Genomic DNA, 27,919 nt, shown 5'->3' with positions numbered 1-27,919 from the left:
AGCTCCGTCAAATGTGATTTGATTTTGATTTTTTTACCGATATATTCTTCATATGGTGCGATAATATTACCAAACGTTGTGATTTTTTACGCTTTAAATTTGTTCGTTACCTGTGCCGCACGGGGAAATAATGTGTTTGGAAGGCCATCTTTTGTCGACGAGCGCGCGTGCGAATTATAGAAAGCGGTCGTGGTTGAACATACCTACGTAGTACGCGATGATGTGAAAATAAAAATAATAACAATATTATAATATACAGTTGCGGGGGCGGATTACGTCCGGACTTCCGTTCCAAGCACCGGCGGTGACGGTGAAACACGAGCGTGTACGATCAAGACGGCGAGGACGCCGGCGACCGTTTTTCGGGGGTGTGCGCTACAGCGAGCTCGCGCGCGCGCGCACCACCGTTGACAACATCCGCCGCCACCACCGCCACCACCGCCACCACCGCTTCCACTATCGCCGTACGTTACTATTACTACGTCCACCGTAACCTTCCGCAGCCACTAGCGTACGATATACTATTATAGTGCGTCCCGTCGCCACATTTCCGCCGCCCAGCGCAGCCAAAGGCACTATCATCGTCGAGCGGGAAAAACGGTCGGCCTTTTCGCGCGCTGTGCCGCCACCGTGGCCGATGGTGTTGGCGGCGGGGGTTGGGACAGAGAACCAGTGCGCCCAAGCTGCCCCCCCCCCCCTATTCCATCGCAACCTCTCCTCCTATTAACCCTACTAACTCCAGCTATACGCGCCACCACGAACGCGCCTCCCTTCCCCTCTCTCACAGTGTCCTTTACAAACCACCCGAAAAGGACCACGGTGTCGAGCAGCTGCTGTCGAGCGCACGATAGTGTGTCTCTCCAGCTCGCGGCACGCGGTCTCTTTCCGGTCACCGGTAGCACCCGGTCGTCGAACATCTTCTCGTCAGTGAGCGTATACGCGCACTTGTGTGTGTGTGTGTGTGTGTATGAGAGAGAGAGAGAGAGAGAGAGAGAGAAAGAGAACTCAACCTCGACGTGGATACACGCTCATCGGGTAAGTGTAACTTGTAAAAAGGTTTTTTAATTTTTTTTTTTTTTTTAAACATAATATGTACGTACAATATTTGAATGTATCGACGAGACGTACCGCAATGTCGTTGTTGTTGTGGTTTGTCATAAATAAACTCGTTAACCTTTATTAAACGCATTAGGCTGAGGGATCCAAAAGACTGTTTTTCGAGTGCTTAAATTTTAAAACAGTTTTTTTATGAAAAAAAAAAAAAAAAATTAAATTAAATATCCGTCACTCGGATCCGTCTCGTGTATCTGGCAAATAATTGTCTGAATAAATTAAAAATATTTTCCATGTATTTTTCTTGTATCGTAGTCATACGAATACAAATATACAACCCTGAAATTATGTGATGTGAGCATGCATGGCTGTAGCTAATTATAGTGACCGATCAGACTAATCGGATAAAATACACACGAGTGCATGACCGTGTTATTCAATTAGTTCAAACATTTAATATTTAAATTGAAAAGAGTTAAGAAATTATTGTATGATAGAAACTTTTTAAGAATGTCTGCTATGAAATTTATTGCTGATAGAACATTTTAAACGTTAGTGATAAATAATTGCTTTCATTGGTGGAAACTGTTCGTATATTTTATTCCATAGTTTAATATTAAATAAGCAATTACATATTTAGAATATAATTTACTTCATACAATTAATTTGTTTCCTATATTTTTATTCTACACTCATCGACCGGGGAAAAAAAAATATGATCAAATATCAATCTTTAATACATGTACCTACCATCAACTATGTCTGAATTGATATTGTATATATATTATATATATAATATATTGTTACTATTATTAAAATAAATTATTATAAAAGTTCATTTACGATAAATTTTTTTTATATTTCAATAAAGTATAATTTGATAAGATTAATGATCAATTAAAAGTTTTAATAAATACGTGATTTTTACGCTTATTTAATTTACCCATAATTTAAAATAGTGGTTAACATTTTGTTTGTTAAAATTTTTATAAATATATGATCAGTGTATGCATATTATTATATTTTGTAGAAAATTTATTGCGATTTATTTATATACAATGTTTTAATATATTTTGATACCAATTTAACTTGTTGTAGTGTATACGTAGAAAACTAATTAGGTTGTAACTTCCTCCAAGAAAACAGGATATTTTCAAACTTATATAAGTTGATTTAACAATAAGTTTATTCTAAAGTGTTAAGTTCACTAATTATGTAACACTAATTATTTATGAGATAGTTTGAAAGCTGCATTGAGTTAATAGAAAATAGATAAAATTATTATTATGTTAAAAATAAATGTCCTTTAATTTATATTGTTATCTACTTTATCTAACTATTATAAATTTATAAGATTAGGAATGTATTTATTAGCATCGTACATGGTAAGCATTAGTTTTAAGTTTTTACATATAATTTTGATATTTATATTATAATATACATGTACATACTTAATTCACACTTGAGTATTTTTATTTTTTATTTAAAGTACAGCAAGTAATAAGAACAAAACGGATCGGTAAATTTAAATAATAATTTCATTAAATTTGTTTAAGATATAAAATCCATTTTTATACAAAGTTGAGTTTTGCTTATTTTAATACTTGTATACAGTATTTATTTTTGTAAAATAATTTAATATCATAAAAATTAAACAATAATAATTATAATTATTTAATATTTTATAACTCAATCGATATCGTTTTATTTTGTAAATTAATCATATTTAAAAAAAAATTTACAATAAATCTATCATAAAAATCTTTCAAAGAAAATTTGGAATTATTAAATTTTACAGACATTAATCTCAAAAAAAAATTATTAATTTCAAATTATTTAAAATAAAATTTGTATTTTATAAATATTTTGTAAGAAATCTTTTAGAAAGTTTATAATTTACTGGAAAATTTGCAATTGTGTGTATTAATATTATTTCATGTAAATGGATTTTTTAGATATTAATTAATGTCCAACAATTTGTGAAGCACACATGTTCCGCGGCGTTTTCATACATATTGAAATTCGTACGTGTTTTCCAATTCATACTTTCATATTATAATAGAACGTTTAACAATATGAAGTAGGTACTCGATGTCGAACAAAATCCACAAAAGTTATAAAGCGAGTATACTCGGTAACAGTTAAGTTGTTAATAAGTGTGTATAATGTATAAATTGATATTTTATCGCTTTTCGTCAAAGAACACTAAGTACAACAATAATGGCAATAGAATTCAAACTCCTAGAAGAGATAACTTCATATGTAGTTCGACAAATTTATTTAGACCATCGTCATTATTTTTTCAAAAATTTAATTAAAACCACAAAGTATAGTTTATAACTTACTTATAAAACAAGTTTACACTCACGCATACAGCATCCCACACAGACGCACGCATAAATCATTTATAGACTATTAAATCTTCACGGTTTTGGTTTTGTGTGTTATAAATATGATTCCAATAGATTTTTCGCATTTTTTTTTTTTCGTAGACATATCATTTTTTCTCTTAACGTATCACGTGTTCATCGTTTATATCTATAAATATCTTAGACAACGCAAGTTGGAATAAGAAAGTGATTATTAAATATTTAAGAAAATATAGATATAATTAAAATATATATATATATATATAAAAAATAATGAGAACCTGAAGAATTATTTATGGAAATACTTTAATAAGTTTTCACGTTCCACTTATAATTTATTACATATGCAACTTATGATTAAAAACTAACAGAACCCTTCAGCGTTATAAAGTTTTATTATTTTCTTAGGTATTATAATAGCAACATTTTCAATAAATCGTTGCAATGTTGGTAAAAAATTAAACTTTGGTTTGAAATCAAAAAAAAAAGGAGCAATACTTGCTAGTTTTAATTCATGATTTAATATAAATTTTATTCTTCTTATTTTAAACGAAGGTGTACCAGATAGGTTGTAAATATGTACTAGATATTGGACTTGACCGATACGCATCAATTGACATTTGAAGTCCTGAATTATGTATTATATCGAGTTTTTTTTTATGAGTGATTTGTTAACAATTGCCTTCATGGAAAATCTGTAATCTTATTTGAACAATATAAGGAACTTGTATATATTTGTCAAGACATGAGTTCTAGACCTTATGAAATATTAAAATATAGGACAACATTATTATTACATTAAGGCGTGAAGTAATTTAATTTTTTAGATTGTTGATATGATGAGTTCAGGAACATCTTTAGTCGAAATTTATACTGAGTATTTTGGTAATATTATTATTTTATAGACTGTCCACCTATTCTTATATTAAGAAGATTTTGACTGTGTTTACGAATAAAAACTATACATTTGGATTTTTCTGAGGAGAACTTGAAACCAGATGTTTGGGTTCATTTGTTGAGTTTGTTAATGGCTTGTTGTAAGTGGGTTTGGACGAACATTAGGCTTTTGCTTCTTTAAAAGATATTAAGATCATCCGCATAGAGGGTAGATTGAACCAGTAAGTATTTATTTTTTTTTTGTAATGCTGTTGATGGCTATAAAAAAAAATGTTACCGAAATAATTGAGCCTTGTGGAACTCCGTTACACTGTTGAAAGCACTTTGATATATATTGTCCAAATTGTATTTAAAATTTCCTTGTTTTTAGAAAAATGTTTGTTAAAGTTGAATATTTAGTTTTGACTAAATACTTTAGTGAGATAAACGATTTACAATTTCCATGTAGTGTTGTATGCTTTCATTAAATCCAGACTAATCATACCTAGATATTGATTTTCGGAAAATGTATTTTTAATTTATATGAGTATTTTGGATGTGTACTTTTATTTTCACAGAATCCACATTGTTAATGTACGTTTAATATTTGTATTTATAGTTTAAACTATAATCTATAAGATACAAAAATGGGCATACAATTTTATTTTAATATATTTCTTTTATATCTAGATTTTAAAAGTAAGTACGGTAAAAAAATTGAATAAAGTCATTGCTGATAAATAAGGTTTTCATACCTTTTTAGAAAAAAAACTTATAAATAGACCGAGTTATAAATTTGTTTTATCTCACAAAACTTACTCTAGTAGAAAAAGTAAATTTCTTTCTCTCCAGCCTTATATTTATTGTTTTAATATTGTTGTGAACGCTTAAGTATTTAACTTAGTTAGCTTCTACATTTTTATAATTGTATGTACTATAATTGTCATAACAAATACGTATATAAATATGTATATGTTTTGGTTTGTGGGGGAAGAGAGGATGATTTAGGTATCTCCTTCAATTTGATTTCTGTATACGTATTTAATCATAATAATACTAAATACTATATTACAGTATACAATACAGTAAAAATATATTTGATTGACATAAGAAACAAAATTAATTTAACATTTAAACAATACAAGAACATTATCTAGATATATACCATAAAATACAAAATTCAAACATAATATTACATTTTAGTTTATTTCATTTGCTACAGGCTTTAATAACTTTTTAAAATGTCATTATTGAAAAATTATTTTACTTTTTCATTCTTTCTTAATTAAATCAAATAAAATGATTAAAAAAAAAAAAAAAAAATGTTTTGTGTACTTTTGATTCAACAGATGCGTATTTAATTTTAAAGTTTAGAACCTTGACAGTTGGGTAATTTTTCAGAGTATAAAATAAACATTTTCTTGCAATTTTATTAATCACAGCATTGTACATCAAAACTATGAAAAAAATATTTCATAATAAAACATATTTTTCAGTATTTGTTTTTTTCAGACCAGTCATGGCGTCCAAAAATACACCTCCCGAAATTCCACCGCGAAGACACAGCTCAACCGTTTCACCAAATAAGTAAATATTACTCATTATTTTAATTTTTTTAACACCTTGTTTATTTAATTCAGGAGTAATGCGTATAATATTTAATTTTAACACAATTTGATAAATTGTAGAAATTTAATTTTTTTTTAAGCCCATTTTGTCTTCAGTAATCATATGAAATTACTTATTAAACATAAATATTTGTAAACAGCAAATTAATTTATTGATCTAACGAACATAACTGGTAGCACTTGGAGTAATAAATAAAAATGCTCTTATTGATTCTTTACGAAAAATATAGCTGATAATTTTAGAAACACCCAATAATCATATCTTACTAGTTTTATGTGAATTATTTATTTACAAAAATAAACTAGGTCATATTTTTTTTTTTTTAGTTCTGAAGTGATAGGCTATTTGTGGTATAATAAACTAACTGATACATTTTTAATCAACAATAATGAAAACGACAAACATTTCAATACCAAGTCAAAATGTATTTTAACCTAACGCTGCTCCAACTATTTAATATACGTTAATACTTATTACCACCATTGTCATCATTTTAAAATGTATTTATAACTAATTACGAGTACACGTGATTTAAAATTTTACTAAAACATGCTTATTCAAAAGTATATTTATTTTCATTTTATTATAACGCAAATTTATCACTTAAATATGTTAATTTTAGAATTATCAATCAAAATTCTGATGCAGAGTCTAAAACACAATCCCCTTCTTTTCTATCACGGAGACATTCATCGTGTATTGATGATAACATGGATAATGAAACTGATACTGTAAGTAGACTAGTTATATTATTGTAACGTAATTTGCACAAACTGCTTGTAAAATATATTATATATTTTACAATATTATAATAATATGTAGTTTAAGTTATGATACGTATTTTTATGGTTATTTAGTATCATATGTAATTTATACTATTTAATATTTATTCATTGTTAGAATAATTTAAGATTTAATATAAGATATAAGTCCATGAACATATATGTTAATTGTACAATATTATATTAATTTAATTTGATATATTAAAAATCGAAAAATCCAAGTATAACAAACGTAACATTGGCCACAATCTATGACTACAATTGCGTGCAAAATAATAACATTTTAGAAGAGTTAAATTTTGAAGTTTTAGTAACAGGAGTTATATTTTAAATGGCGTATTAAAGAAGTTCTCTGCATAGTTTATTTTGTATTTTCTAATTAACGTATTTGAGAAAATAAATGGAATCTTTGCGTAATATTTAATTTTTGTCTATATTTTTATAAAAATGTCACTGTTTTTACTATTTTAAATTTAAATTTAATTTTAATATATATAATTAATAAACAATTTTTAAAATAATTATAGCAATCGTTTATAAATTATTACTTTTATGCAGTAACGATGGTATTATATTCTTCTATTCCTCAAAATAAAAAGCGCAGTATTGTTCGTTATGTTCATACTTTCATAGTACTGGTAGATAAATCTACAACCATTTCCAATATTAATTATTTATTTTTTTTTTTTTTGGTATGACTTCAAAATATCGTTTTATAGTTTGTATAGAATTTTTCTTTTTTAACTTGAATGCGATATGACGTGGCTCTATTTTTTTACGAAGCAAGATTTTGTTCTTTCAATTTTGAGTATAAATTACACCACTTGGATTGTTTTTATGAGCTTATATATATACTATACGGTTTAAATGTTCAATTTTGTGTATTTTTATATCGTAATTTAAACAAAGGTTTACTCTTTGGACAGATACATAATAATTTTTATTCTCGATGAACTCTGACGGAGTAGTCTATAAAAGTTAACACGCAAGTTTTTGCGTATTGTACGCATCTGCATTTTTATTTTTTCAATTATTAAAAAAAAAAAGTTGTTGTTACTGCTATAATTTTACTACATATTTTATTTAAAATAATAGAGTATACGGTAATTTTGTTCAATCTTTATTGGATAATTTATGACCACAATAATTTTATGTTATGCTTATTGCATAACTTTATTTTTACTGGATTTTGATCGAATAAAATTAGTGAGCCCTTTATAGTATTATAATAGGTAGTAGATTCTATACACAACTATGATTTATGTCACTATAAAACTACTTATTCAAAGTTTTCCTCGGTGGGAGATTCGGGTTAAAAAGCATTATGGTTATGACATAGTTGTTTAAAGAGATTAAATCATTATATTTGTGTATTTGTTTGTCATCAGAAAATAAATAATTGATTTTATATAAAGTATAAAGGGAATAATAAATTATTGTTTTCATGATAATTAGCTTTATAGTATTAACTAAATAAATTTCTTATAATTGACATTTAACTACTACCATTACTCAATAATTAAACAATTTTTTCGTTATAATACTTATAGAACATAGTACTATGTACAACAAAAGTATCTATTGATATGGAAAAATATGAAATTATCATAGTCCGATAAAAATATATTATTTTATTTTATTAATGTTGCAATAAACAAGTAAATAATACATGCAATGCGAGTAGATGGAAATGAAACGGAACCAAGAATCTTAATTAGTGTAAGAATGAAGAATGTACTTTAGTAAGGTGTATCATGTGGTGAATTGGATTGTTCGAACTATAATTGGTGATGCGCTTAAAGATAGTAATAACAGTGATAGAACAGGTCAGATATGAAGAGATTCGAAAATTGATGTGAGAGATATGAGCATAGGTGCGTTGGCAGAATCGTCGATGAGGTTTTAGAGGGACTTTAAGTTTATGTCAACTTTTCTATTGGCTAACGTTAACCCATCGTTGACAAGATAATTTGATTTTGATATTACATAAACGGATTATAATCGGGTATAGAATAATTTTAAAATTAAGTACAGTGATGAGAATGGATTGAATAATTTATGTTAGGTATTAAAATTTTTAATGTTTAAATTTACTGACAAATTATTTTGGTTAAGATCAGAAATAATAAAAGCATAGGACTGTTGAAAAGTGTTGGATAGAGATTTTGTGAATTTTCTCTTAAAATTAGGGTTAGGAGTTTTTTTTGAAGTAGTATATATTTTATTTGAACATACACATGATTGATCTTAGTGATAGGATCTCTTAAGAAATATAATTTGTGACTCTTAGTGCAAAGAGCACATTCATCAGTGTTGTTGTGATCTTAAAAACACTTCCTGATATGTGGTTTTCGTCACATTTGACGCATCCTAACTGATGATTCCAGAACTTGTGAATATGTCCATGTGACTAGTAGTTAAAATATTGTGTTGCTGTATGGTGGTTTTTATAATATTTTTAAATTGAAACTTTATTATTCAACAACGAAGTGTTATTATAAATATCAATATTGCTATCTCAAAATAAGAGATGCCTAAAGAATAATGTAAGGTCGTATTGTTTATGTTTACACCAGAGATGTATTTCAGGGGATGACTTTCTTTAGGTAAACTATCAGAAATGTTGTATTTAGAGTAGAATTATGTAGGATTTTAATCATTATCTTTATAAAATGTTTAAATAAATTATTATTTGTTTGTTGTAAATAATAACAATAAAATAAAGTAATACTTGATATTATTTGGATAGCATTCTAATATTCAAAAATATATAAATATAATATATTTTTTTTTCTTTTTGCTTTAGTGAACATTCAGTGTTAGTCTAAGAACTTGTATGTTTATATAAAATTTAGGTGCACATAAATTCAAATATAGTGGTTTTAATTTCCATTTCAGATTATACAATAACCTATTGTAACACTCATTGTACATAAAACAGTTATTATGTATCATATTACGTATATGAAATTAATTATTATAGATTTACAATTAGATCTAAGATAGGAATTGAGTTTTCAATTAATAATACGGTTCACGTAATCAGTACAGTATATTAGTTTGTAGTGTGATTACACCCAAAACCCTAGACTATCAAATATAATATAATACTACTGCTAAACAAAACTTATCCGATTCCGTGAATTAAATAACACCACATAAATTCGATATACTCATATGTATTTATAACGTTTGCACAAAGTTGCGTATGCCGTTTAATCGACAGGAATATTAGATAACCGAACATTGACAGCAGTTCAATGTAAATTAATTTGATATATTTACCACCTTACTATTTTAAAGCTAATATTTTCACTGATAATCATTTTATATAACATACTGGTCGACTTTTGAGAGGAATACAACAGATTCGATTATTCACGTGCTTACAAAAACATCGGTCGTTTCTGTCTGTCATAGTGTGATCTTCCGCAATAGATTATCGATAATTTTTCATTTTATGTATCTACTTATGCAATATTTTAGTGGTAAATTGTACATAGCTATAGGAAATTTTGCCCAACGTTGCTGTTTTTAAAATGATGAACAAATTCACTCCATCTCCGATGGTTTAAAAAAAAACGTAATTTACGCGCTGTTATTTTTGACGAATAAATCGTCATTTTAAGGTCAATCATGAGGGGTAATCATAAGATGAAAATATTTTCAATATTTATGTTTATTTTCAAATTACTAATAATATTATATTATGTAATTATCAACAAATTATGAAAAATGTTTAGTATGTCTGTACAAAAAGTGGAATTTTTAAATTCACTAAGAAATATATTCGTAAATTACAATTTATAAACTGAAATAATTTAATCATTATTAAATAAATTATTTATAATAACTAGAGTTAAATTTATGAATCTAATTACTAATTAATAACAGTGTTCAAGATTAAGAAGAAATAAGTAGGTATTAAAAAAAAAAAAAAAAATTAAATTTAAATTAAAAAAGATTATTTGATTTTTTTAATTTAAAATATTTCTTATTAAGATAATTTTAAAGTAAGGATATAACTATGATTTGTCTATAATTTATATTTTTTAATTTTTTTTTTATTTCACTTATGTTTATTATAAATTTAATCAAATAAAATAAAATAAAATAAAAATATATAGCAATACAACGACTAGACGGCGCTTTAAATAGGCAATTCAGCAGCATTAATGTTGTGAGTCTATTAAATAAAAATTATTTTGTATTACATTTTTAAATAATATTTACTTAACAATTTAATTTTGGTATATCTTAAGTCCCCTAACAGGCCTAACATAATAATCTTTTTCCTTCACGTATTTGCATAAACAGAGTTATGTATATTATATTATTGTGTATTATGTGACATAACGTTGGTCGTTTACTATTCTCACAAATGTACAGTTTTATATTATTATACCTACAGACTATTTCAGAGCAATTAGAGTTCACCGTACCTATATTTACTGTTATAAACATGGTTTAAAAAATTTTAAGCAAGCATATTATTTTGCAAGTTAATTCTAGAATATTAAGACTGATACGAGCTAAGTATTTGAAGTTAAAACTATAGTATTGTGTATTTAGTGAAAATATTACAACGTGCTTCGGAGTTTTGTAATATTACATAAACATTTGTAAAATCGTTTGACTTTGAGTTCTACGTACCTATATTAATACAAAGTAAATAAATTACATGATATCAATCAAAATTATTTTGTATAGTGATCAGCTGCTGTTTAATAATTTTACTGTATAATATATGTATATAAGTATTTTTTTAAATTTTTTTTTTTTTTTTGTTCAGTTCGTCGAAACCGTTTATTTAAATTAATTGTTGAGTTTTCAGAAGTTTGGTATTATAGAACCTTTGAATAAATAATATATTATAGGTAACCATATTAAAATTTACGTAACATGTGAATGTTATTTAAAGAACACGTGCAGTTTTTCGGAGTAACTTGTACGATCATACTATTAAGTTCATATTTACATAATTATATTAGAATATCAAATACCTAAATTTATGAATATATTGATTATTAATTTGTTTTTATTAAATGTATTAAATGTTTAATTATTTTATTATAATTTATATGGTAAATTATTCAATCAAAATGTATTTTGAGCCTTTTCCTATAATGATACTTGTAAATATATTTTTTTTGTTAATAAAAAATATTTAAAAAATCCGTTCATGGATTTAAAAGAATCCATTACCATCAAAAATATAATAGTATCAAATTAAATTAAAATAAAAAAAAGACATACATTTCAATGAAAAACAACATATTGTGTATTTTTGAAAATAGTAAAGAAAAGACAAAAACATATATAATGTATTATTATTACACACTTCTTACAATTTTACAGTGGTTAGATATGCATATTGAAGAGGGAAATAGATTGAGTGCGATATTTAAATGTGGATTTCAATGAACACCTACTATTGTGGGTAACCTTCTGGATATCCGTACCTTGTTCCATCATCGAGACGTGAGTTGGGGATGATTGGTATAAGGGGTGTACGTGGAATTGCAGGCCATGACTTTTGTGGTTGCGCTCTAGACTTCGCTTGCCGGGATGTAGTCTGTCCTTCCATCCCAATTGGGTCTCTGGAAACTTGAGCTGTGAAACCAGTTAATGGATGCGATTGGTAGTTGACTGTTCTGACCAAACCGTCGGAGTCCAGTAGCCTGTAGTAGCCTGTCAGTTGATTACCATTCTTTGTTTCTTGTTGGTCCTTGATATCACCGGTCGATGGATCATTCACGCCGTAGCCAAAGTTATATCCAGCTGACGCCATTTGTAGTATGCAAGAAATCATTAGTACTACCAATAAAAGTGTTGAAATCGTCATCTGAAAATAAAAATAAAAACAACAAGAATCGATGAACCAAAATAATGAATTAATAGCCTAAACAAGGCAATTCCAATTTTTCCGATGATAAAAATTAATATACTGTAATATTATTGGTATCCTAATATCAAAATGTTGGATTCCGATGTGATCTCATTCTCAGCTTATCTTTCATATAGTATGACATCATAAACTTAATGTCATAATTTAGGGTTACTTAATAATAGTATTTCACTAACACCGTTTCGATGATAAAATAATAGTTAAGAATGTTACAGCTTTGGGGAAATTAAGATTTCCACCATCTCTCATTAAACCTCTCTCTCTCTCTCTCTCTCTCTCTCTCTCTCTGTATATATATACACGCTTACGGTACAATCTAATTATAGCCTAAAAATAAAACTATATTCTATAATAGATAAATTTGATGATAATTAGCATAACATCAACCACGATGGTCATTTATAAGTCATTATAATTATTGTAAGTACAGTGTGAAAATAAGCTATGAATGTCTATGATTAATATATTAAAAATTATTTTGGTTTAACTCTGTAGTTATTTTACGGTTTAATATTAATATTTGAAACGTTGAATTTATTTTCTTAAAATGGTAAGAGTTAACAGCTATTATGTTTTTAATTAGTCGTTCATACGTTTTATCATTTATTATTAAATTTATATTTTTTATAGTTCTTAAAATAGCCTTACTTACATATTTTCATTTTATTTCAGTACTTATGTCTAAATTAAAGTACTAATTTATTAATGAAATTCAGTCCAACTTGATCCCCCCCTCCAAAAAAAGAGTAAATAAGTAAATACCTTTTTAGCTATGGTACTACTAACTAAGATATCATAAGAATATAATTATCTAAAAGGAAAATAATATTCAGTATATTAAATGCTAATTATTATTATTGATGTAATAAAAGCGTTGTCTCAAATATTTTGAATTTTTTTTATGGCTTTATTATTAACACGAATAGCAAGCACCTGCAAGATCCTTACACGGTTGTATTACATTGTAAACGTAATAACACATGATTTATTACATTCTACTTCTACGCAAATTATATGTGCTTGTTGAAATTTAAAAATGAAAATTTATTTTTTGACACATTTCCGAGTTGACACGTTGAAAAAAATATTTTCATGTGTCATGGAGTAAAAGAGTCATTACCCTGCAGAGATTTAAAGTAATAATAATAAATAAAAACCAGATAGAAAATTTCAAATAGTAAGTGATGGAACCATGAAGATCTTAATTTGTATCAAATTGGAGTATTCGTAGAATAATTAGTATGCAGTAATTGATATTGTTGTTAAAAACAATGTATTATTATTTTTATTTTAAGGATAAAAATTAATCACACAAATAATCAAATTATTTGTATTATTTAAATTTTTTATTATACAAAAATTATTCTATCTTTGATGTTTTCTTAAAAATTTAAAAATGTTCTTAAAAAAATTTGACTTAATAGTATATAAAAATGGTTTATACGGACATTATCGTACCAGTAAATTATGTACTATATAATGTTAAATTTTAGGTAATATATAAAATTTACTTACTTTAATACACTGCATGTTGGAGAGATAATTATAATAGACAATATTGTTATTACGCGTTTGAACAGTTCAATTCATAATAATGAGTTGAATGTTGTGTTAGCAAGCATTTAAATAGTCATCTAGAACAGTACATTCATAGCCTGTGGTAGTTTAGTTATCCAAAAACAACGAACCTTGAAATTGACTAAATAAGAAATAGTTATATTACGGTTTATAAATAACACATAGAAGTATAAACTATTAATTAACAATGAATACGAAATTTGTTATGAATATGATTCATACATCTCTGTAAATGAGAAAAATATACTTAATTGTTTTATCATTTATTACTCAATATATATTATATTATTAGTTGGTACATACCAATATTAGATACATAAAAAATAGCTAAATAGTAGGCAATAAATACAAAGTGATTAAAAAAAAAAAAAAAATCGGATAAGTAGATAACCGGTCTGCTGTACATTTAATGTTGACTGTAGCTCGTTTTTGAATAGGTCAGTGTATAATGTAGACGTTAAATTACCACGATAAATCCCTTCATACAAAAAATAATACAGATAAGATATGTTATATGACCCTACATTATTGAGTACATTCATATTGCTACAACAGTCATTAATTTTAATACTATGGTAATACAATAGGTTGAATTTTTTTTTTTTTCAGAAAACATTAATTTTATTATTAATTACCATAACAGTATATTATATTACTCTTTATTTTTATGTCAATATCAAATTAATTTAAAACAGTGTTATTAGTGATAACATTTTTATTTTTATAGGTAAACAAGTTTGAACAAAACTTGAAAAAAGATATTTTTATTTTGACTAAAATTTAAAATAATAAATATTGTCAAGTTACATATATTTATTATGAGTTAATAAAGTTTAATTTTTGATAACATCAGGGATGTACTTATTCACACTCAAAATAATGATTTTTTATCAAACGATTTTTTTTATTTTGTTGATATTCGAAAAAGGAAATTGAAACTTATTGACATAAGGTATATGGTATAAAATGTATATTATATAATTATAACTATAGGTACACAATCAAATATTAGAATTAATTAGATTAATTGTAAGCCTTTTTAGCATGAACTTATTCACACTATTTTATAATATATATATTTTTTTTTTTTTGCTTGTAAACTAATAACAATATTTAAGTATAATATAATTAATCTATTAGTAAATTTATATATATATATAATATATCATATATGTATACTCCTACTATAAATGAAAGCGATTTTCTTTGATTTTTTTAATTTATGATGTGCATAGGCGCTTACGTTATATAATAGTTCTTCATTAATTAGTTTTCCACATTATAATAACGATATGACATATTATTTTATACTTTGATGTTATATTTTAATATAATACACTCACTGCACAAATTTAATCGAAACATAATAAAAATGTACATAGGAAGAATCATAATGAAGTTTATACCAAAGAGATTAAAACGTTTGCTTAAGTGAACTGTATTGGAAAGTATATAAATAAAAATGATTTCATTTATATTTATGATTTTATAAAAAATTGAATTTTACCTCAAATGATTTTAATCTGATTTGATTAAACTTTGATAATATTTAATTACAAAATTCTAAGTACACAATATTTATTATTTATTTTATGTTTCGTAAATAATTCATAGTATAGAGTAATAAATATAATATCAATAGAAACTATAATATTGTATCAACCATATAATATATTAGAATTAATGCTATACAGATTTATAAAATTAAATTATTAACGATATAAATAGAAAGTTGTATATTATGACAAAAATGTATGTGATATTTTACTAATTTTGTGTATACATATCAATTTTTATGTTGTTTAAGGTTTAATTATGTATATCATAAATAAAAAAAAAAAAATATATAATTACGTGTTTAAAATGTTATTGGTACATGTCAAGAATCAAAATTTGTCGAAAAATAGATTTCCGTTAATAATAGTTATCTTTAGAAGCCCAAAATACACTGAAGTGTACTTACCCGTAATTTTCTGAAAAACAGTTCAAAATTATAAAATTCGCAATGAACCTTAATTATATCATACTTATATATATTCTAAAGAAAAAAATAATTTTTTCTCACCAAATTAATTTGTGTCTGATATAAATACATTAAAAATTATTACATGAGATAATGCAAATTATAAAAGTTGACACAATGTTTATATTTTTATATTATTTATTATTATTCAATTATATTATATTATATTATACGGAATTTGAAATTGTTTTTCATTTTTAACTTTTAAACATAAAATGTTATTTGATAAGTTTTAATTGAAAATAAATGAGTTTAAATCAAATTTTTTTTATATTATTGAATATATTTTAATGTATTATTGTTTATTCATTATATATTTATTTTAGAAATTTTCTATGATCAATATGATTAAGATATTAATATTTAGAAATCTAATAACGTAATGACCTCGTTGCTGATAAAATAAATTATGAATATTTTAAATCATTATAAATTTAAATATTATTTATCAGTTACTAGAGTTACTAGTTAAACAATAATACAACATGAAAATAATTCTTATAATTCATCATAACTATTAGGTATATGTGTTAAGTTGCATACGTTTATAATGAAAATACATTATTTTAGTTTTATTAGATCACTTTGATAAATTTGCCTCATTATAATGTCAGACATCGATACGGCATTACCATAATTTAACTTATATTAATAAGTACATTTCCATTTAAAACTATACATTGATTTAACTTAAATATTTAAAAACTAACTTAATAATGTATCATATTAAAATTAGTGATTAAAATTTTATTTTAAAATGAATTACTTGTTCATTAATTAATATTCACACATATCTTGGCATCTTAATTAATTTATGTGAATATCACAGAAATGAGAAAATCAAAACATTTTATTCAAATTGATTACGTGAGCATCGCGTATTTTAACAGATAGGTTTTCGTTCAATAAAATGAGCATTTTATTTGATTTCATATGTATATTTTTATTTAATATGGTTATAGAATGTTTTGGTTTTGAAACAGACTGCAGTCGTTTAGTATATGAAGTATTGTACTAATTGAATTAAAATTTACAATACGCATGCATAGTTCATATATAACAAATACGTGTGACCTTAAACCAAAAGTTAAATAAAACATATAACTGTTGAATCATGTGAAATACTCAAAACTAGATAATAATATAATATTATAGTACGCGTATCTCGACATCAATACATGATTCCTGTACTATGTTTTTACTGTAATATAAAACTGTAGTTTCCATATAAGCCTTTTTAGTATATAAACGATAAACTTTACTGCCCGGATTTTCTATTTTAGAGAAATTTACATTTGACTTATAAATAATAATTGCAATAATATATTCAATTACATTTTAAAGAATACTACTATTAATTTGTCGATTCTTTCATACATTGACTGAAGAATATTATTTTTTTTTTAATGATAACACAATACGAATTGTTTAAAATGCATGCATCACACTGATAGGTAGAGCAAAGTAATACTGAATGATTTCAATTTAAAATTGTTATAGTTGTATTTTTCACAATACAATAAAATTAAACGCGCTTAAATTCATAATAGTTTTTTTTTTCATGGACAATAATTTAGGGACATTTTTATATCATTAAAGTATGACAGTAGGTAAGAAACTATAAATTTGCAATTTAAAAATGCATTTTTATATGTTTATTGTACAGGCCACATTTAAACGAGCCAATTTAATTTCATTAACGAGTTATCACACTTAAAAATAAGTTCCGATTCAGTATAATATACACAATATTTTTCTATAACTTTCTATATTAGTTTAAATAATATAATGGATGCAACATACTATATTAATCAATCAAATACAATAAATAATTAAATACTAAGTTAATATATTTGAAATAACATGTCGCAATTAAATGTCAGTAATTTGAATTTCCAATTTCAGTAATTATTTAGCCTTAAAATATATGTTGTCGAAACCTCATTGGTATTTATATTATTTAAATATGATAAGTATTTAATTATTTTTATAAATAAAAAATAAACATTTTAAATTAATTCATAAACAGTAAAATCAAAATTTGGTTTTAATTTAACTATTAAGACTTTTGTATTTTATAATGAGTATCTATGTATAAATGTATAATACATAATCACAATATATACTGATAAATAATTTTGTTTGTCACTTTATTATTTATAATTATTTATGTCTATAAATGGTCGTTAATAAAAATTGCTATAATAGAAATGATGTTAATCAATACATTGCGATAGAATATTTTTTAAAACATAAATAATGCTAGTGATTGTTAGGATGTGAGAAAACAGAAAAACACTTTCCCTATTTTATTATCAGATAAAAATATCACATTATTACTAAAAACTGTGAACAAGATTGTTTTCACATATAATTATTATATTAATAACCCTCACATAAACACTACCTGCAATATTCAAGGCGTTTTTTTTAATGGTGTATAAGGAAAGGACTCCCTATCTCCTTAGAACTCGCAACATCTCGGTACCATCTGCTTCTAGCACCTCAATACTCTTCAGCCGATGCTATTGCAGATGAACCATGCAATCACTAGATTAAAAACGCAATCTATTGATTTTTGTAATTTTGTGATTGTTTAGTTTGCACAATTGGTATGATAGATTCTGTATAAAAATCAAAATGTTTCAATACTCTATAACAGCATTTTTAAGTATTCGCTTCATACGCATCCTGTGGTATTACTCATTAAATAAAAATTATATATTTATCGTAAAGCAAGACTCGACCATGTTAAACGATCTTATCTCATAAGTAAAATAAAAAATATATATATTGCTTTTCAATGGTGTGTTTTTCATTAATAGATTGACATTTTAAGTATTGTAATTTTTTATGCTGATTTGTACATATTATATGTATATATATATATATATATATATATATATTAAGAATATAATAATTTGGAAACTTAATGTAAGATTCCTCATAAATCATAAGTCACCCCAATTTAAAAATATAAAAAATAAACATAAGTTTTTTAAAATGTACGTGTTTTAAAACAAAATTTTAACGTAATTTGTTATAATTACAAAAATAATATTAGGTAGGATAATATTTAAAATATTTTCGAAATATAAATGGTTTTTAATTTTAAAAGATGTGACTAAGATTTGAAAATTTTATTCCAACTATATTTTATGTTTTTTTTATAGAAATTTAAAAATATTAAATATAATTTTAAGATATTTTTACCACTGATATAATAAATTAATACTAATAAAAAAACAAAATACTGTTTTCATTATAAAAATTATTGAAAATATAGACCAACAGATCATCTCCACTGAGAATCGTTTTTAATGGTATATTTGATGATTTCTCATTTAATTCAAAATTAACAGATTTAGTAAGTATTTAATAGCGAGACACTCAATACTATACACTTCACATACGCCGAAGCGATTTCCTAAGTTATTTTTAAACATTCAAAGTTAGTATTTTGAAATATTTACTAAAAATGGAATAAACTGTAATGTTTAAATAAAAAACTGTAACTGAACAGTAAATATATTATATTCTTTTACTTATTTAAACTTTTACTAGTAAGCCATTCATTTATCAATTACCTAATCAATGTAATTTTTCGCATAGTAAATCAAAACATAGTTACATGAAGATTACATATTACGTTTTTATAATCTTTCAATATATATTTTTTTTTTTTTAGAGAGAAATGGGAGGAGGTAGTTTTACGATCCTCAGTGGATCGTAAAGCCGGAAAAAAATTCAATATTATAAATATACGACGGTTTTCAAATAAATATTTGATGAACACTTTTATCTAAAAATATATATTTTTTATTTAAATATTCGTTATAATATGTATTATAATTTTAACTAAGTTTTTTGTGAAAATAGTTATAATATTATATTTATAATTATATTAATCTTATTATTCAAGTTGATTTTTTTTCAATGTTTGCTATTCATAATAATATAATCGGAGTTTTTATGTTAATATTAATAATTTTACACAGCATTATTATGTATGCATATTAATATATTCGAAGATTATTGTTTATTTATAGCGATTATTGCAAAAAACATTAAATGTTTGTGTATAGTCGGAACTATGTATTTTAGTTATTGAAAATGTTAATCAAGATAATATTTCTTAGATAAATTTAAATTTCTTGTGTACTTGACACTTCAGGCGGAAAGGCGGGAATACTCGATGTATTTGTGTAGTCTTTGATAACCCGAAATCACATATTAAATTATTTATATGTAATTTATACGTGTAGAATAAACTTGTATGTTTATTGTATATCTGTATATTATACGGTTCAACACGACGAAGATGACGTGTTGGTGGAAAGGCTTTACAAAAAAAAATCTAATAATTTATACGCATCATAAATGCTCACGTCACGTTTTAATTTTGACATGGCCATTAATCACGAGATATAATATCTCGGATATTTACATACTTATATTATAATATGAAACTTAAGTAAAATACAATTTACTATTTTGAAAACGTTAAGATTTTGGAAAAGAGTACACCATTTAGTAAGTACACCGCTGTTATTATTATGACACAAAATATTGTAATATACCTTAAGGGTTTACAGCAAACGAATATTATTTTGTCTGTATAGTATACATAGGAATGCGCTAAAGCCTAAGACATTAAACAGTAATGTCTTACAATAGTCAAACACATACATTCTTTCATCACTTGTTGTTGTACGAATTATTATTATGCAACGTAAAACATATCGTTCACACTCATTAGTAGCAATATATTTGAAAACAAAAGTCCAAAAATAAAAATATGTGCTTGTTAGTAGATTTCAATTCACAATTTATCGATATGTTGGTCAAATATTATAAGTTATATTATATTCTTGAATGCATTCAATATTTCTTACGCCTTTGCTTCCAAAAACTTCTTCATCTCAACCACTCTATACAAATACTTACCGACAGAATTATAGTATTTTTGCTCTGATAAATTAAATGCTTATTTCGGAGAATTGATCAAAACATTTTGATTTATTCAATGAAAACCCAACCAGGTTAAAACGTATACTCTTAAATGTCTACTCTATTCTTATATGATTTACTTTGTTTTATAATTAATAATTATTAATAATATAATTCATAAAATTACTAAAAGTATTAAATTGTAGTGTATAAGCTATACTGAGTCTACTTAGCGCGTTTATTATCAATAAATAAATAAATATTGGAATTTATAATGTTTATATATATATAGTTAAACAATAAGCAGTAATATTAGGGACAGAAAGTTGTAATAAACGAAAAATTTTCAAAAAATAAGTCGAGAAAAATAAAATAATTTCTGTATGAAAAACAAACGTGGATGGTATCATACTATTTATAGACATTTTGCGTCGTTTTATTAACGAGATGATATATTGTACGTTCTACAGTACAGTCATCTCACAGACATTCGGTCTTTATTGAAATAATATTATTATCGTACAGCATCGTCGCTTTTCTATGAATGAAAATAAAAATGCTATCTGTCTAATATCGCATGTGAAATTCTTCACATACTCTTCGAATACTCGGAGATGTAACATAAGCCCGTTAATATTTATGATGTCGTGCGTGAGCGAGTTGACTTTCTGAATACGCTTTTCGTATGACCTCTAATCCACGGGAGTGGAAAACTATACAAATTACGAGCTATATGTGCCATGTGTGTTACATACTTACACAGAGTTACATAATTTATTATAATAATGCGATATCGTTATAAAGTCCGGTCGGACCGAAAATCTCGAAGAGCCGTGCTCGTATTACAATACCGACCTGTCTGAAGTGTATCAGCTTGTCGCACACAATTTGACGGCTTGTGCGCATGATTTGAACAGATAAAAATATAACATCAGAAATATTATACAAACTAGAATTTATCGCACACAGAAATTACATTTGTGAACACTGTATACAGATTAAATTAATATTTTCCAAAATATATGAGTTGGTTGACATAGTGTATATATCATCATAAATATTGTTATTTTAGATAACGAAATTACGAAAATTTGATTCGTAATATGTAGTATGCACTTACGAATGACTATTTACATCACATTTGTGAAAACATGTGACCACAAAATTTTTAAGTTGCTCATTGATTAAGTCAACCTTGTTGGGTAAAGCACTATACTTTAAGTCAACTATCTAAGATAGTTATAACTTATTAAAATTCTTATAATACAAATTATTTTTAATTTATGAAAGTTGTAGTTCTATTATAGTTTGACCACAGTATTATATTTTACATAATTAAGTTATTTCATTCTTCAAAGACGTGGAATTTTTTTGTCAGTTATACGCCTAAAGTACCTGCAAGTCTAGAATATTTTTACGTCAATAATGCATTTGTAAATAATTATAGTGGTTTTGTCGATTACAACTTAATTTGCCAAACAAAACATAAATTCAAAATATATTAAAATGCATTTGTCGCAAATATAATAATTTATAGATTATATTATACATTATGCGTTTGTACATACTATAGTCTATATTATTTATCTATCTATAGGTAAAACATTTCAAAGTTTTATGTATATAATACGCATGAGTTCTTAAAAAATAGTGATGATTCATATACCACTACAAACAGTTAAATATATTTTATGATACGTTTTTGTTTCACCTATCAGACGATCAATGTATCCTATATTAGATATATTATACTATTCTTATAATTTGTACGTCCATAATAATATTTATCAGGTATTTAATAATAATTAATAATATTTTAATCATGAATATATTAAACTTTGGAGTAATTGTAATTCGGTTTGTTATTTCATTAAAAATATATTTTCTTTATTATTTCGAATACCGGAATACAATAAATAGTATAGAAGGATTTTCACTAATCCAAAAAGTAATCACACACACACACACACACACACACACATACACACACATACAAATATAAAATAAAAATTAATTTGTCGTTGTTAAACTTCTTAGAATGTACAAACGTACACAAGCTTAAAGTCGTATTAAAGCAATGTTTAAATACAATACGCTTCTGGTCATGTTGTTACGATTTCGTATCGTATCCGTAATTATAATCGATTTCATATGAAATACAAGGTCTGTGTGTTTTCCAAATCCCCACATAAAAACCATCAGAATGTTCGTTACGATATGTCACTATATAGTATATAAGCGCCGGCTATCATCTTTCCTATCACATTCAACGTTTGGTCTCCCTACAGGTCAACGTGAGCATTAAAATATTAAATACTAATACTCTGGTACTTTGATAGCGTATATTATAATTTGTCTTTTTTACATTTCAATTTAAAAACTGGCAATACAACGACAGTCACCATGAATCGTATTCAAGTAAGTTAATATTATTTAAGCGCAGACCCGAGTTCTAACAATTTCATTACATCCATTACACTCAGTAAAGGAAAAAAATAAAAACGTTTTACCGGTTACGCTGTCGTCTCGGTAATGTAATTATTATCATAATACATCCATGTATCGCTTATATAGATCTGTTTGATGTTGGCCATGAGTTGCTTGATGCTGGTTTCTGCCCATTCGGGATCATACAACTACGGATATGGCGTGAATGATCCAATCACCGGGGAACTGAACGATCAACGTGAGACTAAAATCTGCGATGACCAAGTATACGACGAACCAATGATTCCGGTTTCCAAGAATTTCGTATCCGAACCAATCACCTCGCCAGCATCTCCAGGACCGATCATAAACGCTGAATTTGTATCCGTGACTCCATCGTCAATCTTGCGCACCGCCGATTTCGAATCTTCCCGAATCGTGGCTGCAACCCCGATTTTGGAAACGAAAATTGCAGCCGAACCACTACTGTACGCTTCTCGTCCTGCGGAGTACACGCCTATCGCCAAACATGAACCTCTCCCAAAGTATGCACCACGAGTTGAGTATTACGCTGCCAGCCCGGCACCTCTAACCGCGTCCAAACTGCAGACTCAGGTCGTACAATACCAAGTCGCTCCGGTTAAAATCGTCAAGTCCGCAAACCTCCAATCGTACGGCCGACAGACCACATCGTCTTCGCATAAATCCTTCGTCAATCACCCACCGACTCCCGTTAAAATTGCCTCCATCGCCGCACCCCAGTACTACGCGGCCACTCCTGTTGCAGCGCCAGAATATTTGGCACCTGCCCCGAAAGCACCAGAATATTTGGCACCTGCCCCGAAAGCATCAGAATATTTGGCACCTGCCCCGAAGGCACCAGAATATTACGCACCCGCCTCGAAGGCACCACAATATTACGCACTTGCCCCGAAGGCACCGGAATATTACGCGCCTACCCCGAAGGCACCGGAATATTACGCGCCTGCCCCGAAGGCACCGGAATATTACGCACCTGCTCTGACCGCACGGGAATACTATTTAGCCGCCTCCAAGGCACCAGAATACAATTCAGCCGCCCCCAAGGCACCAGAATACAATTCAGCCACCTTCGTTGCAGCCCCCCAAGCACAGATCGTTCAACCCTTGCAACAGGTTTCCCGAGCTCTGTACGTGGCTTCAACACCGTACGCGTATCGCAGTTCGTCGGCTCCCGCGACTTCGTACCAGTACGCCAACCACTGGAACAGTCACGAGCAATCGGCCGCCGGAGTTCAAGCACGCTACTCCATGATCAGTCCACAACAGTATTCGGTCGGATACCAACAGCCCCAATACGATTCCGCCATCGCATCACAAGGACAAAATTCGGGCCAATATGTCGCCGCCCAGGATGAACCATGCGAAAAATGAATGTTATCTCGACGACGTCGTCGTCGACCCATTTAACACCTTAAGATAATTCACTTAAATTTTAACACTGATTATATAATATGTATTATACTATTAAATGGTTATTTTTTAATTTTCTCTTACATCCGTTATAATATATTTTTACGTGAAAAAATACTTATCAGAATACTTATTTGCATAACTATATTTCCTCACTAAAGTAGGAACGAACCATCTGAGTATAATCTCTTCATTTTCGTATAATATATTATGTGTATACATTATACATCATAAATACTGTGCTGACATGCGGTCTTAGTTTGTGTGAACTTCAAAAAAACAAATTTTACTCATTTAAAAACATTATAGTCCTGTAGAATAAAAATACTATGTTTTGATCAAGACGCTAAAAATGTAAATGGGTGAAATAAGAATTTACGAGTTTCTGCAATGTATTAAGTGTTTAATGAGTATTTATAGTATTTTTTTTTTTAAATATTTTAATATTCAAATGATTTTTTCATAATAATTGCGGTGGTTATTTTATTTTACGAAAATATAGAAAATAGTGTATATAAAGGTTTTTAGGTTTTTCACGGACTCGCTTACAGTAATAACAATACGTATATTAGATATTTATTATTTATAATATTATACTATACAACGAAAATATTGAGTGGTCATAAAAATATTATTAACGGTTTAACACGTACAATAATAAAACCGTTGGGTATGCATAAAACGTTTCCGCGAGTAACGAGTGGCGTAAATAATACTATCACACAAAACACTTGAGAGAAAAGGACCATTGGAAACAATTATGAGTGCCTATACTTATGTTTGTTTACCACCTAACAGAGTTACTGTGACTCGTGCAAAATAATAAAATGGACGCGTTTATGTATATGCGTAGACATTGTATTACTTGGTATGTACATGAAAGCTATATATTATATGTTTTATGAAATAGTTAGAATGATCAATGATTTTTTTGTAATACAGTACACAACTATACAGTATCACGTTAAGGTTTATTTGATTTTTGTTATTATAATAGGCATGTGTATTTCAGTGCTTGTTATATATTTCTGTGGGCAGTATATAATATTGTTTTCGCATATTGAAACGTTAAATGTTTCGACTTTAACTCGTATATGGTTTGATCGATATACTCGTTTGTTTAGGACTTCATGTGTCAAAATAAAATATATATTACCTAAAAAAATCATCCATACATTATGGTAATATCATGTCGATATTGTTTTTTAAATTGAAAATTTATTTTCTCTATAAAAAAAAAAAAAATATATACTTATATAATATTTTGATATGTGAGACAACTAATAAATAAACTTTCTCAAATTAAAATTAATAACATTACATAAATAATAACTTATATTAAATCTTAAGTATATACAATATATATATATACTTATAGTATGGAATTTGTATCAATTCTTTTTTAAGATATAATAAAATTCATCAAAAATAGTTTTTGTGTATTTTACTTACTGGATGTATTAATAATATTATTAATTATGTTACTACACGTCTTAAGCTATGCAGCCACTTAAAACAAAATATATATACAAAAAAATAACATGATAACAAATCAAATGTTTGAACGAAACGATTCAATCACATAGTTAGTTTCAGCGATACAGAAATGCTGGATAATGGTGTATTATGTTTTTGAATTAGAAAACAATGATAAATACAATTAAATAAAGATATTGAAACCTAAACCATTATACGCACGAAGGTCACATAATTTTCTTTTTGTGTTAATAACTTTGCAGTGTTTCTCTAAAATATACAAATAAACATATTTATATAAAACACACACACGCATATTTAATTATTATAGCTGTATCTAGTTATTAATTGATTAATTTTTTTTTTTTTTTTTTGTTTAACCACACTGTAAGTGTTATGCAATTATAATTAATTTGATAATTTTGTGGATCAAAATTTGTTGAAAAAAAAAATAATAAACGTGGGTACGTTATTAACAAAATCTTTAGTTAACATTAAAAATAGTTGAAAAATGCATAATCACTATGTGTGATCGTAAGGTTGCTTATCATTTTCAAGCTGAGTTAAATTCAAATTTATGGGAATTAACAGTATTGACACTGGTTATAATATGAATTTTTCGTTAATTAATTTGAAATATTATCAGCATTAATTGTCCAGAGTGATTGGACGCTACTAAAGAAGTGCTTGACATAAATATTCGAATTTCGATTAACGGCCCGTCCTTCGACCATACGGTTTCACTTACTAGATTAAGTGAGCTATTGACCATCGATTAATACGTGGCGTACATAGAAAAATGGAAACAAATCGCTATCAAACCGCTGTCGTTACCGTCGTTTACAGTTAAGTTATTCAAATTTTAGGATCGTGACATTCACATAACTGCTACCATCAAACACAAAAACTTAATGATACAACAAATTAAAAAAAAAAGGTTTTTGATATATTATACCACTGATTCTTGGTTTTTAAATTAAATTTTACGCCTCCTAGTTCTATATAGCATTCATAGAGTGATGTAGATCCAATATTTCTTTTAGCTGCTTAATAGCTCTATGAAAAATAAAGTTTGAGAACTACTGGTATAGACATTTCAATATGCAATAATGATATCATTACAGTTGATCGTCGTTATTAATTATTGTTGGTAAATCACTAAAACCCGGCCTAAAGAACCTATGACCTATATAACTTAAATTATAATCATATAATATTATTTCATTTTTACAAAATTTAACTATATATTATAATCTATAAAATTATTCATGTTTTTTTCATGTCCTGCCTATAATATTATATAACCAACAAGCAATCTAATAATTCTGCGTTTAATCACATCCTTGAATTTAATTATATCATTTTCGAATTTTATTATTTATTTAAATAAATAACG

General features: G+C 26.7%; 3 protein-coding genes across 4 annotated transcripts in view; 2 read left to right on the top strand and 1 right to left on the bottom strand.

The window, feature by feature from the left end:
- The first annotated feature begins 870 nt into the window (after positions 1-870).
- Positions 871-27,919, top strand: part of LOC112602885 (atrial natriuretic peptide-converting enzyme-like) — an 87,661-nt gene continuing 60,612 nt past the window's right edge. The window contains exons 1-3 of one of the 2 annotated variants that reach the window (XM_025351230.1): positions 871-1,035; positions 5,811-5,885; positions 6,550-6,658. In XM_025351230.1, the coding sequence (XP_025207015.1) occupies positions 968-1,035; positions 5,811-5,885; positions 6,550-6,658 (252 nt within the window). In that variant the 5' untranslated portion in view covers positions 871-967. Of the gene's footprint in view, positions 1,036-5,794; positions 5,886-6,549; positions 6,659-27,919 lie in introns of both variants that reach the window. The other variant, XM_025351231.1, reaches the window with a different exon arrangement.
- Positions 12,054-14,224, bottom strand: LOC112602887 (larval/pupal rigid cuticle protein 66-like). Its single transcript, XM_025351233.1, has 2 exons — positions 14,133-14,224; positions 12,054-12,554 (listed from the first exon to the last, which is right to left on the bottom strand). The coding sequence occupies exons 1-2, from the start codon at positions 14,145-14,147 to the stop codon at positions 12,141-12,143; spliced, it is 429 nt and encodes a 142-aa protein (XP_025207018.1). The 5' UTR covers positions 14,148-14,224; the 3' UTR covers positions 12,054-12,140.
- Positions 23,572-25,008, top strand: LOC112602886. The gene is made up of 3 exons (XM_025351232.1): positions 23,572-23,586; positions 23,743-24,345; positions 24,562-25,008. Exons 1-3 carry the CDS (start codon positions 23,572-23,574, stop codon positions 25,006-25,008), a joined length of 1,065 nt encoding a protein of 354 aa, XP_025207017.1.

Source organism: Melanaphis sacchari, unplaced genomic scaffold (genome assembly GCF_002803265.2).
Source record: "Melanaphis sacchari strain LSU unplaced genomic scaffold, SCAv2.0 Contig91_pilon_pilon, whole genome shotgun sequence".
NCBI lineage: Eukaryota > Metazoa > Arthropoda > Insecta > Hemiptera > Aphididae > Melanaphis > Melanaphis sacchari.
The sequence above is the reverse complement of the archived record's forward strand: the minus strand, read 5'-3'. Positions and strand labels throughout refer to the sequence as shown.

Bases quoted from the DNA above. Each gene is read 5' to 3' on its own strand.
- LOC112602886 (XM_025351232.1), top strand. The intron at 24,346-24,561 runs GCCGCACCCCAG...CCTACCCCGAAG, and splicing joins CCGTTAAAATTGCCTCCATC to GCACCGGAATATTACGCGCC.